Genomic DNA, 18523 nt, shown 5'->3' on the forward strand with positions numbered 1-18523 from the left:
CAGAGTCACCTCCCGCTCCGTGAGGCACAACTGGGAGGACATTTACAGCCATGGCCATACAGAGGGGACACAAACCTGCCCCAGCCCCACAGCCCTGCTCAGCCATGAAGAAGGGCAGAAAAGTCCCATTTTTAAGTCCTCTGTAGCTCACTCCCACATCTCTTTGTCACTAAGCATAACTGCCGCTGCCCTTGTTACCACAGTAATAGACAGCCTCGTCCTCGGCTTGGACCCCAGTGATGGTTAATGTGGCTGTGGAGCCAGACTTGGATCCGGAGAATCGTGAAGGGATGTCTGAGGGTCTCTTTGTGTTTTCGTAGATCACAGTGACAGGGCCACTGCCAGGAACCTTCTGCTGGTACCAGCCATAAGCATTGCTACTCCCAAAGCACGTAATCCAGATAGTTTGTCCCATGTTCGCTGACACGGAGGGTGGCTGAGTCAGCGCTGCCTGGACCAGGGAACCTGGAGAGGGAGAGGAGAGAGGGGAGAAGACGGGGGTCAGCCAGTGCCCCACCAGCACAGCCCTTCCTGGGCAGCAGGGTGGGGAACAGCAAAGTCAGAGGAGAACAGAACCAGACACAATCACAGGGAAATTTGGGGAGCAGAGCCCAGCCCAACATATTCCAGCACAGAGGCAGCTCTGGCAGCAGCAGCAGGACGTGGTCACCAGCAGCAAGAGCCCGTGGGGTGGCAGACAATGCCACACTGTGAACTTTGAAGGGACCAGAACATTGGTCCCGAGCCACAAAGTCACCTCCAGTTCTCTGGGACACGAAAGGGAGCACATTCACAGCCATGGTCGTGCAGAGAGGACGGAACCTGCCTCAGCCCCACAGCCACAACTCTGCTTGTCCGGGAGGAAGAAGGGCAGAAAACCTTCCCCTGATTTAGGAGTCTGTGTCTCATGTCCTATTACTTGTTGTCACCAGACACCATAGCTGCTGCCGCCGTCGTAGCCACCACAGTAATAGACAGCCTCGTCCTCAGCTTGGACCCCAGTGATGGTTAACGTGCCTGTGGAGCCAGACTTGGATCCGGAGAATCGTGAAGGGATGTCCGAGGGTCTCTTGTTGTTTTCATAGATCACAGTGACAGGGGCACTGCCAGGAACCTTCTGCTGGTACCAGCCATATTCATTGCTACTCCCAAAGTGTGTAATCCAGATAGTTTGTCCCAGGTTCGCTGACACGGAGGGTGGCTGAGTCAGCACTGCCTTGACCAGAGAACCTGGAGAGGGAGAGGGGAGAGGGAGGAAGAAGAGGGTCAGCCAGTGCCTCATGAGCACAGTCCTCCCCGGGAAGGGGGACAGGGAACAGCACAGTGGGAGGACAACGGATGCAACCACAGTCACGGCTAAATTTGGGGAGCAGAGCCCATAACAACATATTCCATCTCAGCACGGAGGCAGCTCTGGCGGCAGCAGCACGACATAGTCATCAGTAGGAAGAGGCAGTGGGGTGGGTGAAAAGACCACGCAGACTTTTGTAGGGACAAGGACAATGCTCCCCAGGCACGAGGGAGAGCAAGAGAACCTACAGCTCTCTGCGACACAAAAGGGAGGACATTCACAGCAATGGTAGTGCAGAGGGGACAGGAACCTGCCTCAGTGCACAGCCAGCCAGGAGGGATTAGGGCTGAAAACCTACCTCTGATTTTGGAGTCTGTGTCTCAATTCCTATTACTTGTTGTCACCAGTCACCACAGCTGCTGTTTTCATGGCTGCCACAGTAATACACAACCTCGTCCTCAGCTTGGACCCCAGTGATGGTTAACGTGGCTGTGGAGCCAGACCTGGATCCGGAGAATCGTGAAGGGATGTCTGAGGGTCTGTTGTTGTTGCTGTAGATGACAGTAACAGGGGCACTGCCGGGTACATTCTGCTGATGCCAGCTGTAATAACCATAGCTGCCGCTACCCCCCGAGCAGGTGATCTGTACGGTTTGTCCTGGGTTCGCTGACACGGAGGGTGGCTGAGTCAGCGCTGTCTGGACCAGGGAACCTGGAGAGGGAGAGGAGAGAGGGGAGAAGACGGGGGTCAGCCAGTGCCCCACCAGCACGGCCCTCCACGAGCAGCAGTATAGAGAACATCAAAGTCAAAGGAGAACAGAACCAGACATGATCACAGGGAAATTTGGGGAGCAGAGCCCAGCCCAACATATTGCAGCACAGAGGCAGCTCTGGCAGCAGCAGCAGGACGTGGTCAGCAGCAGCAAGAGCCCGTGGGGTGGCAGACAATGTCACACTGTGAACTTTGAAGGGACCAGGACAATGGTCCCCAGCCACAAAGTCACCTCCAGTTCTCTGGGACACAAAAGGGAGCACATTCATGGCCATGGTCATGCAACGGGGACACAACCTGCCTCAGCCCCACAGCCACAACTCTGTTTGTCCGGGAGGAAGAAGGGCAGAAAACCTTCCGCTGATTCAGGAGTCAGTGTCTCATTTCCTATTTCTTGTTGTCACCAGACACCATAGCTGCTGCTGCTGTCCCAGCCACCACAGTAATAGACAGCCTCGTCCTCGGCTTGGACCCCAGTGATGGTTAACGTGCCTGTGGAGCCAGACTTGGATCCGGAGAATCGTGAAGGGATGTCTGAGGGTCTGTTGTCATTCCAGTAGATCACACTGACATCACACTTCTGCTGATACCAGCCTTAGTAGCTGCTAGACTCAGAGCAGGTGATCTGGACGGTTTGTCCCACGTTCGCTGACACCGAGGGTGGCTGAGTCAGCGCTGCCTGGACCAGGGAACCTGGAGAGGGAGAGGAGAGAGGGGAGAAGATGGGGGTCAGCCAGTGCCCCACCAGCACAGCCCTCCACGGGTGTCGGACGGGGCCCCTGTGCCCAAAAGCCATGGTACTACTGAGGAAACCAGAGTCCCTGGGGCACTGCGAGGGGAACGTGCAGAACCAGCAGGACGGAGCTGCCAGCAGCGAGAGGCAGCAGGGCAGGTGACAAGGCAATGCCATGCCTTTTGTAGGGACAGGCACGAGGTGTCCACAGCTCCAGAGTCACCTCCCGCTCCGTGAGGCACAACTGGGAGGACATTTACAGCCATGGCCATGCAGAGGGGACACAAACCTGGCCCAGCCCCACAGCCCTGCTCAGCCATGATAGAGAAGGGCAAAGAACTCCATTTTTAACTCCTGTGTATCTCACTCCCACATGTCTTTGTCACTATAACAGCATAAGTGCCGCTGTCTTCGCTACCACAGTAATAGACAGCCTCGTCTGATGTCGCGGAAGTCACGGACACTGCACACAATCAATATGATCAAGCAGATGCCACTTTATTGCCCAAATAGCTCGGTTTATATATTCATTCTGGTTCCCGATCACGCATAAGCTGATTAAAGATTGGTTAGCATGTGCTGTCCACGCGCCTAAAGCAATAGTTTGATTGGATAAGGTTTTCTGATCACGCGTATGATTCTCTCCGCCTGTATCCTGTTCTGTGTCCTTCTTTCAGTCACGTATGCCCAACTTTGTTCTGCTTTTTGTGCTTGCTTCATTAAAATTGTAGCAACAATTAATCTTAGCAAAGCGTCCTTGAGGCCTGCTGCCTGCAAAGCGTCCTTGAGGCCTGCTGCCTGCAAAGCGTCCTTGGCTCACAAATTAATCAGGTCCATCGTGTCTGGATTGTTCACTATGTGCCCATTACTTTCCAAGTATCCCACAAATCCCTCTTTTTGTTTTTGAACAATCCAGACTTTAGCCATTGCATTCTGTACCATCCTTCCTACACAACTGAGTATACAAGTGATAATTAATAACAAGACTAATAATACTAACAAAATAATTCCCAACATTTTTAACAGATCCCTTATCCATCCCATAATTCCCCAACGGGTAAACAGCCTGTCTAACCATCCCAAACCATCACTAACTTGCAGCTTTTGAACTTGGTCCTTCATCTGTTAAAACACAAACATAACCACGACCGGTTAATTTCACTTCTACTGGACCGTTCCATTCTCCAGTTCGTAAATCCCGATATAGCACTTTAATTGCATCAGTTTCTTTTTGAATCCCTGATCGCAATGACATGTGATGAATTACAATGGGAGGGGAGTCTCTTCCTTCTGTCAAACGTTTCCACGGTTTTCTGCACTCTTGGGTGTTATGATTATTTCATTGACAGTTTACACACCATTTTTTCTGTGAGTTACTCGGGTTGGATTCATTTGAACCAACAGCTATTTGGCTTCTGCAATCCTTTTTAAAATGTCCCATTTTTCCACAACGAAAACATTTTTTATCTTTTTGTCCTCTTTTGCCTTTTGTTAATAGGGGTTTTACAGCCGCTCCTACCGCAGCGGCTATCACTGTTGCTTTTTCTGATTCTAACATCCGCTCTGCAGCTTCCAACAGCTGAGCAGTGGTAGAACCTTTTGGCAGTATACTAAGAGCTTTTTTGGTTTTCTCATTTGCATTATCAAAAGCAAGCATATCCAAAAACTTGGTTTTCATTTCAGGATCTAAATCAGGGTGTGCCATGATAGCGGCATGCAATCGATCTATAAAAGCTGAAAACGTTTCTGTGGGGCCTTGCTTCACCGAGGTAAAGGTATGTTTAATTTTCTCATCATGCACGTTATTCAATGCTTTAAAAGCTAAGTCTTGACTGAGTTGTAGGACTTCTGTGGCGAATTGTGCCTGCCAGTCTGACCTGGCGAAGGGACCCGAACCCAATAACATTTGGGCTTGCACTCCAAACAGAGGATCCCCGTTCTGTCGTGGGATAGCGGCTGCATTTTCACAGGCCGCTTGCCAGTTTTGATAAAACTGGAGCTGCTGGGATGGAAGCAATAACATTTGCACAATCATTTTAACATCGTATGGTGTCAACAAATGTGCAGAAAATACATGTTGAATAACAGTTTGACTGTATGGTGATTTTAATCCATATTGAGTGACTGCTGCCTTAGCTTCCTTTAAAACTTTCCAGTCTAACGCTTCCCAAACAGGGCCCCCATGCGCCCCTGCCACAACTGGGACCGCAGATGGAATAATTTGACCTTCAATTAAAGCATCTCTGATTACCCCCTTCCATCTTTTTGCTGGATCTCCCACCCCACCCTCTGTTAATAAGGTCGCCGGAGGTAGCGGTGGCAAAGGAGCCACAGCACCGATCTCACCCGATACGTCCTGTGAAACGAAAGGATTCATTGGAGGTGGTTGCGGGGAACGACGAAAATCCTGTGTTGAAAGGTGGTGGAGGCGCAGGAAAAGTTGAAGACGCCGGCTCAGACCTCACCGACGGCTCCAGGAGGGCTTCGAGAGCCTCCAGCCTTTGTAACAGTTCCCCCAATTGTGAATCCCCCAAACCTATCGCCCGTTCCTCCTTTCCCTCAAGCGGGGATGGAGGGGTGGATGGCGGCAGTGGTGGATACAGGGATGAGGCAACTGGTTTAGGTGATGTAGAATGGGAATTAGAGACTAAGTTGTTTTCCGTCTCTTCTGCTGGTGGCGGTGGAAATTCCGCCAGGCTGTCGGCTTTTTCCAAGGGCTGATCTCCAGGCTCTGGATCTGTTACCGCAGATTTCCTGGCTGCACTAGCCCCTGCCCCAGATACACGGGTTGGAACAACGGCTGGAATTTGTGGTGGCGCAAAGGTGAAGCTCGTCGAGGATGGCATCCCTTGTGGCCCTTCGGGCTGCAGTGTGGCAAAAGCAGAAGCTGCTGCCGAATGTTCCGCTTTCATGTTTTTTAAGGTTTCTATAATTAACTTCCACATTGTGGAGTATCTGCTCGCCTCTTTTGAACCCGCACTTATGTTTTGCCATAGTTCTTGCTCTATCTTTTCCCAAGTAGGGATGGCAAAAGCATCTCCAAAAGTAGGGAGTAAGCTTTTTTCTCTCACCCATAGTAACAGGGCTTTCAGGGTAGACGAGTCATAACTTAATCCTCTCGTAGAGAGCATATGTTGGGGGAGCTTAACCACTGCTGCCTCTTCCTTGGAAATAGCGGACCCCATCTCCTCCCCGGCCGCTCGCCTGATCAGGGCGAGATTTCCACGACGCTAGCGTTTTCCCGAGTGCCGGGGCAGCACTCACCTACGGCCAGCTTCCATGCCCTCTCTCCGTCGGCTCCTGTCGTAGAATTCAACGCCAATCCGAGGGTCCCTGTTTGGGCGCCACTTGATGACGTGGAAGTCACGGACACTGCACACAATCAATATGATCAAGCAGATGCCACTTTATTGCCCAAATAGCTCGGTTTATATACTCATTCTGGTTCCCGATCACGCATAAGCTGATTAAAGATTGGTTAGCATGTGCTGTCCATGCGCCTAAAGCAATAGTTTGATTGGATAAGGTTTTCTGATCACACGTATGATTCTCTCCGCCTGTATCCTGTTCTGTGTCCTTCTTTCAGTCACGTATGCCCAACTTTGTTCTGCTTTTTGTGCTTGCTTCATTAAAATTGTAGCAACAATTAATCTTTGCAAAGCGTCCTTGAGGCCTTCTGCCTGCAAAGCGTCCTTGAGGCCTGCTGCCTGCAAAGCGTCCTTGGCTCACAAATTAATCAGGTCCATCGTGTCTGGATTGTTCAATATGTGCCCATTACTTTCCAAGTATCCCACACTCGTCCTTGGCTTGGACCCCAGTGATGGTTAACGTGGCTGTGGAGCCAGATGAGGATCCGGAGAATCGTGAAGGGATGTCTGAGGGTCTCTGATTGTCATTGTAGATGACAGTGACAGGGGCACTGCCAGGAACCTTCTGCTGGTACCAGCCAACATTGTAGCTGCTGCTGCTGCTAACCCCGGAGCAGGTGATCTGGACAGTTTGTCCCACATTCGCTGACACGGAGGGTGGCTGAGTCAGCGCTGCCTGGACCAGGGAACCTGGAGAGGGAGAGAAAAGAGGGGAGAAGACGGGGGTCAGCCAGTGCCTCACCAGCACAGCCCTCCACGGGCAGCAGGGTGGGGAACGCCAAAGTCAAAGGAGAACAGAAATGGACATGATCACAGGGAAATTTGGGGAGCAGAGCCCAGCCCAACATATTGCAGCACAGAGGCAGCTCTGGCAGCAGCAGCAGGACGTGGTCATCAGCAGCAAGAGCCCGTGGGGTGGCAGACAATGTCACACTGTGAACTTTGAAGGGACCAGAACAATGGTCCCCAGCCACAAAGTCACCTCCAGTTCTCTGGGACACAAAAGGGAGCACATTCATGGCCATGGTGGTGCAGAGGGGACAGGAACCTGCCTCAGACCCACAGCCTCAACTCTGCTCAGCCAGGAGGCAGAAGGGCAGAAAACCTTCCCCTGATTTAGGAGTTAGTCTCTCATGTCCTATTACTTGTTGTCACCAGACACCATAGCTGCTGCTGCTGTCCCAGTTACCACAGTAATAGACAGCCTCGTCCTCGGCTTGGACCCCAGTGATGGTTAACGTGCCTGTGGAGCCAGACTTGGATCCGGAGAATCGCGAAGGGATGTCTGAGGGTCTCTTGTTGCTGCTATAGATCACAGTGACAGGCCACTGCCAGGAACCTTCTGCTGGTACCAGCCAACACCATCACTGCTGCTAGCCCCAGAGCAGGTGATCTGGAGGGTTTGTCCCACATTCGCTGACACCGAGGGTGGCTGAGTCAGCGCTGCCTGGACCAGGGAACCTGGAGAGGGAGAGGAGAGAGGGGAGAAGACGGGGGTCAGCCAGTGCCCCACCAGCACAGCCCTTCCCGGGCAGCAGGACAGGGATGGGACCCCTCTGCTCAAAGGCCCCGGATGGGTACAGCGAGTCTGGCCAGGGCACCTGAGCCATGCGTGAGCAGCGTAAAGAGGAGAGGGGCTCAGGCCATGGCACGATCCCACCAGCTCCGCATCCCCACACTGACTGGGTGGTGCCATGGACTCCAACTCCCTGTTAAGCCCCCACCTGCCCAGGCACGGCCCCTCCATGCCAATGTGGCCCTGCAATGTTCCCTGGCAGCTCCGGTCCCAGTGATCCCCCTGCCCACTACAGGCACGTCTCTGGCCCACCAAAGACACCAAGATCACGCTGGGCTGTCTGCTCTGTGGGCCACTCAGCTGGGAAAACCAGGTCCTGCTTCGCACCAGGGCACCACAACCGGGTTTCTCTCAGGATCCATAAGACCATGACCGCTGGACCGGGGTGTCCAGGCAAATGCTCCTCAACTCTGCTTTTGGCAAAAACAACCTCAGCCGAGACACGTGCCGAGGGACGGCAGGACCGCTTTTCTACCCTGCCTTGCTGAAGCATCCTCTGCAGCCGCCTTTGCCCGGCCCGCGACCCTGGCATCACCCACCCACCCTTAGAGCATCCCTCTGCGGCAGCACAGCTCCTCCAGCCGCGCTCCCCTTCCCCTCCCGCTTCTCCGCAGGGCTCCGCACCCGCGGCCGGCCCAGCACCGCACCAGCACCACCACTGCAGGCCCGTGCTCCGAGACGTCCCTGGCCGGGGGCCACGATGCCTCCAGCACCGCAGACGCTCCCACTTCTCAGCAGCACCACGGGGACGAGGAGCAGTGCTCCGGCCTCTGCTACCTGTGGAGCATGAGGGCAAACGCCCAGCTCCGCACACCGGCGCAGAGCTCTCCACACCGCTCTTCCCAGACCTGCCTCTGCCTTTCCGTGCTGCCCTAAGCAGGAGGTGGGATGAGTCTGCCGAAGCAGAGTCCTTGGGCATCTCTGACAGAGCCCGAAATGTTTCAGGGCCGTGTCTCGGGAAGAAAACTGCAGCTTCCTGTCCTCCCTCGCAGCCCCCTCACACCAAATGCCAGACCCCCTTCACCTCTTAGAAGCATAATGAACGGGACCCACACGCCCAAAGAAAGGAATTTATTATGCTGTGCCTGTTGTTTTACAGAAGAGCTTCGGTGCCAAGCTACCACCACCCTCTGTGATTCCCTTAGGCCAGGAACACAGCAGCTCCTCCTTAGACACAGGGTATTTTCCACAGGCCTCTTAATCAGCAGTTGCTTCTGCTTCACCTGCGGGTTGGGAACCAAGACTAACGTTTTCTCACAAGCTCACGAGCAGTAGAGCGATGCGGCTGCTCTACAGCCCAACACGCCGCAGCAGCAGCACCCCCCCGTGGCCTGCCTCCCCTTCGACTTCACCGGAGAGAGAAGGAATGCACGGCGGGGAGAAGCCAACGAGCAGGCCTGAACGTCATTCAGTACTTCTTGAAGTCCATTCTTTCTACTTTCACATCACCCTCAATTAGTTGGTATACATAAGTCACAACTGTGGAAGCCTGGATGTCCATCAGCACAAACAAAGGGATGATGTTCCTGGAAAGAAAACATACTTTGTCAACCTTTCCAGTTAGCTCACACTTCTTGCTCTTACAGACCTTCTGCTTATGTATTCTAATACACTGCATTGCCAAGGGCTGCAGGGATCTGGGAAACACTGCAGTTTGCAGGTACTGACAACAGCGTCTCAGGCAGAGTTACACTCAGCCTACAACAGCCCTCGAGGCTACTCAACAGCCTACGTCGTGTCAGGCTCAGGCATTTAAGCCGACACTGCCTCCAGAAGCCTGATTTCCTGCCAAATATTAGCACGCGGCCTCTGGGAAGACACCAGAAAGCAAAACGCCTTCAAGAAGCTGCTGCAACTCACCCCTCTCTGGGCCCAGGAGGCAGCCCCAGACACTCCAGTGCTGGGCTGCCATGCCCAACACGTGGGCCAAGTCAAACCCTGGGAGCAGGGGAGCCCCGCTGCGTACCCCGGGAAGCGAGAGGGCTGGCCTTCTGGCGAGAAGGCTACCCAACAGTAAATGAATACACAGCACCCGCGCCAACATCACATTTTGCAGGCAGGAGCAGCGGGCCGCACCACAGGTCTGCGCTACCAGAAGCTGTGTCACGTCCACATCCTCCAGCACCACCGTCACGATCGCTGCCACCCACGCACAGCGGACAGTAACAGTCGACCCAGACCACCCACCATGGCCATCCAGCGGGGCAGCTGGGTGCTGATCAGCCCGGCCGTCCTGGGCAGCACAGTAATAGACAGCCTCGTCCTCGGCTTGGACCCCAGTGATGGTTAACGTGCCTGTGGAGCCAGACTGGGTTCCAGAGAATCGTGAAGGGATGTCCGACGGTCTCTGGTTGTTCCTGTAGATCACAGTGATAGGGGCACTGCCAGGAACCTTCTGCTGGTACCAGCCGTAATAAGCATAGCTGCTCCCAGAGCAGGTGATCTGGACGTTTTGTCCCACGTTCGCTGACACGGAGGGTGGCTGAGTCAGCGCTGCCTGGACCAGGGAACCTGGAGAGGGAGAGGGGAGAGGGAGAGGGGAGAGGGGAGAAGACGGGGGTCAGCCAGTGCCCCACTAGCACAGCCCTCCCGGACCGGCAGGATGGGGATGGGACCCCTGTGCTCAAAGACCCTGGCTGGGTGCAGTGAGTCTGGCTGTGGCACATGAGCCGTGGGCGAGCACCGCACGGAGGAGAGGGAGAAGGCCAGCCACGCATCAGGTACCCAGGTGGAAGGTCCCAAAATATTCTATTCTATTCTATTCTATTCTATTCTATTCTATTCTATTCTATTCTATTCTGTCCTGTCCTGTCCTGTCCTGTCCTGTCCTGTCCTATCCCCTCTCCTCCCCAAATGACAGGGGATGGGCACAGACCTGGGGCTCTAAGGGATGGCCAATCCAGGACACTGGGCACAGCCACCTGTAGCACAGGGCAGGGCCATGGTGGTGACCTGCCCCACCATCAAACAGGGACAGCAGAGACTTCTAACTGGCTCCTGTGATGGCAGGAGGTTTTTGTATCACTTCCCCATTGCCCTGTCTCCCCATTGTAGCTGCTGTCGTAGGCACCACAGTAATAGACAGCCTCGTCCTCGGCTTGGACCCCAGTGATGGTTGATGTGCTTGTTGAGCCAGACTTGGATCCAGAGAATCGTGAAGGGATGTCTGAGGGTCTCTGGTTGTTGCTGTAGATCACAGTGACAGGGCCACTGCCAGGAACCTTCTGCTGATGCCAGCTGTAGTAACCATAGCTGCTCCCGGAGCAGGTGATCTGGACGGTTTGTCCCAGGTTCGCTGACACGGAGGGTGGCTGAGTCAGCGCTGCCTGGACCAGGGAACCTGGAGAGGGAGAGGAGAGAGGGGAGAAGATGGGGGTCAGCCAGTGCCCCACCAGCACAGCCTTCCCCAGGCAGCAGGGTGGGGAACGCCAAAGTCAGAGGAGAACAGAAGCGGACACGATCACAGGGAAATTTAAGGAGCAGGGCCCAGCCCAACATATTGCAGCACAGAGGCAGCTCTGGCAGCAGCAGCAGGACGTGGTCAGCAGCAGCAAGAGCCCGTGGGGTGGCAGACAATGTCACACTGTGAACTTCGAAGGGACCATGGCAATGGTCCCCAGCCACAAAGTCACATCCAGTCCTCTGGCACACAAAAGGGATGACATTGACAACCATGGTGGTGCAGAGGGGACAGGAACCTGCCTCAGCCCCACAGCCACAGCTCTGCTTGTCCAGGAGGAGAGGAGCAGAAAACCTTCCCCTGATTTAGGGTCTGTGTCTCATGTCCTATTACTTGTTGTCACCAGACACCATAGCTGCTGCTGCCGTCGTAGCCACCACAGTAATAGACAGCCTCGTCCTCGGCTTGGACCCCAGTGATGGTTAACGTGCCTGTGGAGCCAGAATTGGATCCGGAGAATCGTGAAGGGATGTCTGAGGGTCTCTTGTTGTTAGTATAGATCACAGTGACGGGGGCACTGCCAGGAACCTTCTGCTGGTACCAGCCATAGCTGTAGCTGCTCCCGGAGCAGGTGATCTGGACGGTTTGTCCCACGTTCGCTGACACGGAGGGTGGCTGAGTCAGCGCTGCCTGGACTAGGGAACCTGGAGAGGGAGAGGAGAGAGGGGAGAAGACGGGGGTCAGCCAGTGCCCCACCAGCACAGCCCTCCACGGGTGTCGGATGGGGCCCCTGTGCCCAAAAGCCATGGTACTACTGAGGAAACCAGAGTCCCTGGGGCACTGCGAGGAGAACGTGCAGAACCAGCAGGACGGAGCTGCCAGCAGCGAGAGGCAGCAGGGCAGGTGACAAGGCAATGCCATGCCTTTTGTAGGGACAGGCACGAGGTGTCCACAGCTCCAGAGTCACCTCCCGCTCCGTGAGGCACAACTGGGAGGACATTTACAGCCGTGGCCATGCAGAGGGGACACAAACCTGGCCCAGCCCCACAGCCCTGCTCAGCCATGAAGGAGAAGGGCAGAAAACCCCCATTTTTAACTCCTCTATAGCTCACTTCCACATCTCTTTGTCACTGTAACAGCATAACTGCTGCTGTCCCAGCCAAAACAGTAATAGACAGCCTCATCCTCGACTTGGAAAACAGTGACGGTTAATGTGCTGGTCGTGCCAGATTTGGATGCAGAGAAGGGATGTCTGAGGGTCTATTGTCATTCCAGTAGATGACAGTAACAGGGGGACTGCCAGGTGCCTTCTGCTGGTACCAGCCAATAGAACTGTTGATGTTAAACCCGGAGCAGATGATCCTGATGGTTTGTCCCAGAATCACTGACATGGAGAGTGGCTGAGTCATCACTGCCTGGACCAGGGAACCTGGTGATGAGAGGAAAGCAGATGAGGGTCAGCCAGTGCCCCACCAGCACAGCCCTCCACGGGCAGCAGGGTGGGGAACGCCAAAGTCAGAGCACAACAGAACCAGACACGATCACAAGGAAATTTGGGGAGCAGAGCCCAGCCCAACATATTGCAGCTCAGAGGCAGCTCTGGCAGCAGCAGCAGGACGTGGTCAGCAGCAGCAAGAGCCCGTGGGGTGGCAGACAGTGTCACACTGTGAACTTTGAAGGGACCATGGCAATGGTCCCCAGCCACAAAGTCACCTCCAGTTCTCTGGGACACAAAAGGGAGCACATTCACTGCCATGGTGGTGCAGAGAGGACAGAACCTGCCTCAGCCCCACAGCCACAGCTCCCCTCGGCCAGGAGGTAGAAGGGCAGAAAACCTTCCCCTGATTTAGGAGTTAGTCTCTCATGTCCTATTACTTGTTGTCACCAGACACCATAGCTGCTGCTGCTGTCCCAGTTACCACAGTAATAGACAGCCTCGTCCTCGGCTTGGACCCCAGTGATGGTTAACGTGGCTGTGGAGCCAGATGTAGATCCAGAGAATCGCGAAGGGATGTCTGAGGGTCTGTTGCTGTAAGCATAGATGACAGTGACGCTGCCAGGTGTATTCTGCTGGTACCAACCAACATAACCATAACCGCTGCTGCTGCTAACCCGGAGCAGGTGATCTGGACAGTTTGTCCCGGGTTCGCTGACACCGAGGGTGGCTGAGTGTATTGGCTTTGTGTGGCAAGGTTTTGGTAGCAGGTGGGGTTACAGGGGTGGTTTCTGTAAGAAGCTGCTGGAAGCTTCCACTGTGTCTGACAGAGCCAATACCACTCAGCTCTAAGACGGACCCGCTGCCAGCCAAGGCCGAGCCAATCAGCGATAGTGGTAACGCCTCTGTGATAACATTTTTAAGAAGGGAAAATGTTGTTGGGACAGACAGAAACGGCAGCCGGAGAGAGGAGTGAGAACATGTGAGAGAAACAACCCTGCAGACACCAAGGTCGGTGAAGAAGGAGGGGGAGGAGATGCTCCAGGCGCCAGAGCAGACATTCCCCTGCAGCCCGTGGGGAAGCCCATGGTGAGGCAGGCTGTCCCCCTGCAGTCCATGGAGGTCCACGGTGGAGCAGATATCCACCTGCAGCCCGTGGAGGACCCCACGCCGGAGCAGGTGGGTTCCCGAAGGAGGCTGTGACCCCGTGGGAACCCCACGCTGGAGCAGGCTCCTGGCAGGACCTGCGGATCTGTGGAGAGAGGAGCCCACGGAGCAGGTTTTCTGGAAGGACTTGTGACCCCGTGGGGGACCCACGCTGGAGCAGTGAGCTCCTGAACGACTGCACGCTGTGGAAAGGACCCACGCTGGAGCAGTTGGTGAAGAACTGCGGCCCGTGGGAAGGACCCACTTTGGAGAAGTTCGTGGAGGACTGTCTCCTGTGGGAGGGACCCCACGCTGGAGCAGGGGAAGAGTGTGATGAGTCCTCCCCCTGAGGAGGATGAAGCGGCAGAAAATAACGTGTGATGAACTGACCATAAACCCCATCCCCGTCCCCCTGTGCTGCTGGGAGGGGTTGGTAGAGAATCCGGGAGTGAAGTTGTGCCCGGGACGCAGGGAGGGGTAGAGGGAAGGTGTTTTGAGATTTGGTTTTATTTCTCATTTCCCTACTCTTGTTGATTTGTAATAAATTGAGTTAATTTTCCCCAAGCTGAGTCTGTTTTGCCCGTGACGGTAACTGGTGAGTTGATCTCTCCTGTCCTTATCTCGACCCACAAGCCCTTTGTTATATTTTCTCTCCCCTGTCCAGCTGAGGAAGGGGAGTGATAGAGCGACTTTGGTGGGCACCTGGCATCCAGCCAGCGTCAACCCACCACACTGAGTCAGCACAGCCTGGACCAGGGAATCTGGGCTGAAAACCTACCTCTGATTTAGGAGTCTGTGTCTCATGTCCTATTACTTCTTGTCACCAGACACCATAGGTGCTGCTGCTGTCCAAGCTACCACAGTAATAGACAGCCTCGTCCTCGGCTTGGACCCCAGTGATGGTTAACGTGCCTGTGGAGCCAGATGTAGATCCGGAGAATCGTGAACGGATGTCCGAGGGTCTCTTGTTGTTTTCGTAGATGACAGTGACAGGGCCACTGCCAGGAACCTTCTGCTGGAACCAGCCAACATCATCGCTAGCCCCAGAGCAGGTGATCTGGACGGTTTGTCCCACGTTCACTGACATGGAGGGTGGCTGAGTCAGCGCTGCCTGGACCAGGGAACCTGGAGAGGAGAGGAGAGAGGGGAGAAGATGGGGGTCAGCCAGTGCCCCACCAGCACAGCCCTCCCGGACCGGCAGGATGGGGATGGGACCCCTCTGCTCAAAGATCCTGGATGGGTGCAGTGAGTATGGCTGTGGCACATGAGCCATGGGCAAGCATTGTGCGGAGGAGAGGGAGGCGGCCAGCCCACGCATCAGGTACCCAGGTGGAAGGTCCCAAACTATAATATAATATTCTATTCTACTCTGTTCTATTCTATTCTATTCTATTCTATTCTATTCTATTCTATTCTATTCTATTCTATTCTATTCTATTCTATTCTATTCTATTCTATCGTATCCTATCCTATCCTATCCTACCCTGTCCTGTCCTGTCCTGTCCTATCCCCTCTCCTCCCCAAATGACAGGGGATGGGCACAGACCTGGGGCTCTAAGGGATGGCCAATCCAGGACACTGGGCACAGCCACCTGTAGTACAGGGCAGGGCCATGGTGGTGACCTGCCCCACCATCAAACGGGGACAGCAGAGAATTCTAACTGGTTCCTGTGATGGCAGGAGGTTTTTGTGTTACTTCCCCATTGCCCTGTCTCACCATTGCTGCTGCTGTCCTCGCCACCACAGTAATAGACAGCGTCGTCCTCGGCTTGGACCCCAGTGATGGTTAACGTGCCTGTGGAGCCAGACTTGGATCCGGAGAATCGTGAAGGGATGCCCGAGGGTCTCTGGTTGTCATTGTAGATCACAGTGACAGGGGTGCTGCCAGGAACCTTCTGCTGGTACCAGCCAACATCATCGCTGCTGCTACCCCCGGAGCAGGTGATCTGGACGGTTTGTCGCACGTTCGCTGACACGGAGGGTGGCTGAGTCAGCGCTGCCTGGACCAGGGAACCTGGAGAGGGAGAGGAGAGAGGGGAGAAGATGGGGGTCAGCCAGTGCCCCACCAGCACAGCCCTCCACGGGTGTCGGATGGGGCCCCTGTGCCCAAAGCCATGGTACTACTGAGGAAACCAGAGTCCCTGGGGCACTGCGAGGAGAACGTGCAGAACCAGCAGGACGGAGCTGCCAGCAGCGAGAGGCAGCAGGGCAGGTGACAAGGCAATGCCATGCCTTTTGTAGGGGCAGGCACGAGGTGTCCACAGCTCCAGAGTCACCTCCCGCTCCGTGAGGCACAACTGGGAGGACATTTACAGCCATGGCCATGCAGAGGGGACACAAACCTTGCCCAGCCCGAGCCCCACAGCCCTGCTCAGCCATGAAGGAGAAGGGCAGAAAACTCCCATTTTTAACTCCTGTGTATCTCACTCCCACATCTTATTGTTACTACATACAGTGTAACTGCCGCTGTCCCTGCTACCACAGTAATAGACAGCCTCGTCCTTGGCTTGGACCCCAGTGATGGTTAACGTGGCTGTGGAGCCAGATGTAGATCCGGAGAATCGTGAAGGGATGCCTGAGGGTCTTTTGTTGTCGTAGTAGACGACGGTGACAGGGGCACTGCTGGGTACCTTCTGCTGGAACCAGCGAACATAACCATAACCGCTGCTGCTGCTACCCCCGGAGCAGGTGATCTGGACAGTTTGTCCCACGTTTGCTGACACGGAGGGTGGCTGAGTCAGCGCTGCCTGGACCAGGGAACCTGGAGAGGGAGAGGAGAGAGGGGAGAAGACGGGGGTCAGCCAGTGCCCCACCAGCACAGCCCTCTGTGGGCAGTGGGACGGGGATGGGACCCCCGTGCCCAACAACCCTACCAGCACAGAGGGAAGCCAGCCCCACATACGGAGCCCAAGGCCTGAGCCCTGGGGCCCTGCCTGTGAGGAGAGCTGGCAGAAGCAAGAGGATGCGGTCGGCAGCAGCATGAGGCAGCGGGGCAGGCGACAAGGCAATGCCATGCCTTTTGTAGGGACAGGCACGAGGTGCCCACAGCCCCAGAGCCACCTCCCAAATGGCACGTACAATCAGGAGGACATTCACAGCCATGGCTATGCAGAAAGGACAAGAACCTACCCCAGCCCCACAGCCCTGCTCAGACAGTGACAGCGGCACTGCCAGGTCCCTTCTCCTGCAACAAGCCATAGCTGCCGCTACCCCCGGAGCAGGTGATCTGGACAGTTTGTGTCGGGCAGCAGGATGGGGAACGCCACAGTCGGAGGAGAGTGGACCCTGCCACAGTCACAGGGAAAGCTGGGGAGCAGAGGCCAGCACTGCTCGTCCCAGCACCGAGGCAGCTCTGGCAGCAGCAGTAGGAGGAGGTGGTCACCAGTAGCAAGAGCCCGTGGGATGGGCGAGAAGCCACACTGTGAACTTCATAAGGACAGGAGCAATGGTCCCCAGCACAAAGTCACCTCCAGTGCTCCAGGACGTGAAAGGGAGGCCATTCACAGCAATGGCTGTGCAGAGGGGAGAGGAGCCTGCCTCAGCTGCACAGCCACAACTCTGCTCGGCCTTGAGGGAAAAGGGCTGAAACCCTTCCTCTGATCTGGGAGCCCGTGTCTCACTTCTTATCACTCGTTGTCACCAGACACTATTGTTGCCGCTTTCGTAGCCACCACAGTAATAGACAGCCTCGTCCTCGGCTTGGACCCCAGTGATGGTTAACATGCCTGTGGAGCCAGACAAGGATCCGGAGAATCGCGAAGGGATGTCTGAGGGTCTCTTGTTGTTTTCATAGATCACAGTGACAGGGCCACTGCCAGGAACCTTCTGCTGGTACCAGCCATAGTTGTTGTTAATCGTGGAGCAGGAGATCCAGGACTCTACACCTGGTGACATGTACATCAGGGGCGGCTGTGTAGGCCCTGCCTAGAGACCAGAGAGGGAGAGAAGAGAGGGGAGAAGACGGGCTCAGCCAGTGCCCCACCAGCACAGCCCTTCCCAGGCAGCGGGACGGGGACAGGACTCCGCTGCCCGCAGGCACACAGATGGGACGCCCTGGGTGCAGCCCCAAGCCCAGGCACTGCCGGAGGCATTGCTGGAGCCAGAGCCTGGTCTCTCTCCCTGCCCGCTGCCCTTCGGGGCACACCTCATCCCTCTCCTGAGACCGGGCAGCCCAGGGGCACGGCCTCCCGGGGGCACTCAGCGCTTGCCGCAGTCTGGAGACACCCCTGCCCGTGCCCCAGATGGGGCCACGTACAGGCCAGCAGCCAGGGACGGCAGGGCAGGGGTCCCCAGCTGGTGACAAGCTGCGGGGAGCTGGCGTGTGACAAAGAGAAGGGGGGCATCTCCAGCACAGCGTGGGCTGGTGAGAGGCACCACCATGGAGACCAGAGACGGGGGGCTGCCTGGGCAGGGGGCATGAGCTCCACCAGGGCCTTTCTGAGATCAAATGTGCCCCAGGTAGCGTCCTCTCCCCACACGCCTCCTGTCCCCACGGCAGCACAAAGCACCAAGGGCACATGGGCTCTGGCTCTTGGGCTCCTCTGCACCCCTTGGGATGAGTCAGGAACGTCCCCAAATGCAGCCCAGGCCCAGAGTACTCGGGCGGGGAACGGAAAGGGGCACATAGTGCCTGGCAGCTTAGAGCATAGCCCTGCAATGGACAGACCTTCCCAGAGCCAGTGGGTCCCTACCCAGCCCGGGGATTCCCCCGGACCCCACCTCTGCTCATCTCCAGGGAACGGCCCTTGGACACAAGAGGGACAGAGGCTCCCTCTGCCCAGCAGCACAGCACTTCTGCCCCAC

The 18523-nt window shown here is 55.7% G+C and overlaps 1 protein-coding gene and 1 pseudogene across 1 annotated transcript; both read right to left on the reverse strand.

Moving 5' to 3' along the window:
* Positions 1–7264: 7264 nt before the first annotated feature.
* LOC128146018 (Ig lambda chain V-1 region-like) lies at positions 7265–7810 on the reverse strand (annotated as a pseudogene).
* A 460-nt stretch (positions 7811–8270) lies between these two features.
* LOC128146546 (uncharacterized) lies at positions 8271–11552 on the reverse strand. Its single transcript, XM_052797977.1, is given in 5 exon segments — positions 8271–8516; positions 9832–10250; positions 10765–10945; positions 10947–11079; positions 11533–11552. Coding segments are annotated over 5 exon segments (999 nt in total).
* Positions 11553–18523: the final 6971 nt, after the last annotated feature.

This window comes from Harpia harpyja, chromosome 9 (genome assembly GCF_026419915.1).
Source record: "Harpia harpyja isolate bHarHar1 chromosome 9, bHarHar1 primary haplotype, whole genome shotgun sequence".
Classification (NCBI taxonomy): Eukaryota; Metazoa; Chordata; class Aves; order Accipitriformes; family Accipitridae; genus Harpia; species Harpia harpyja.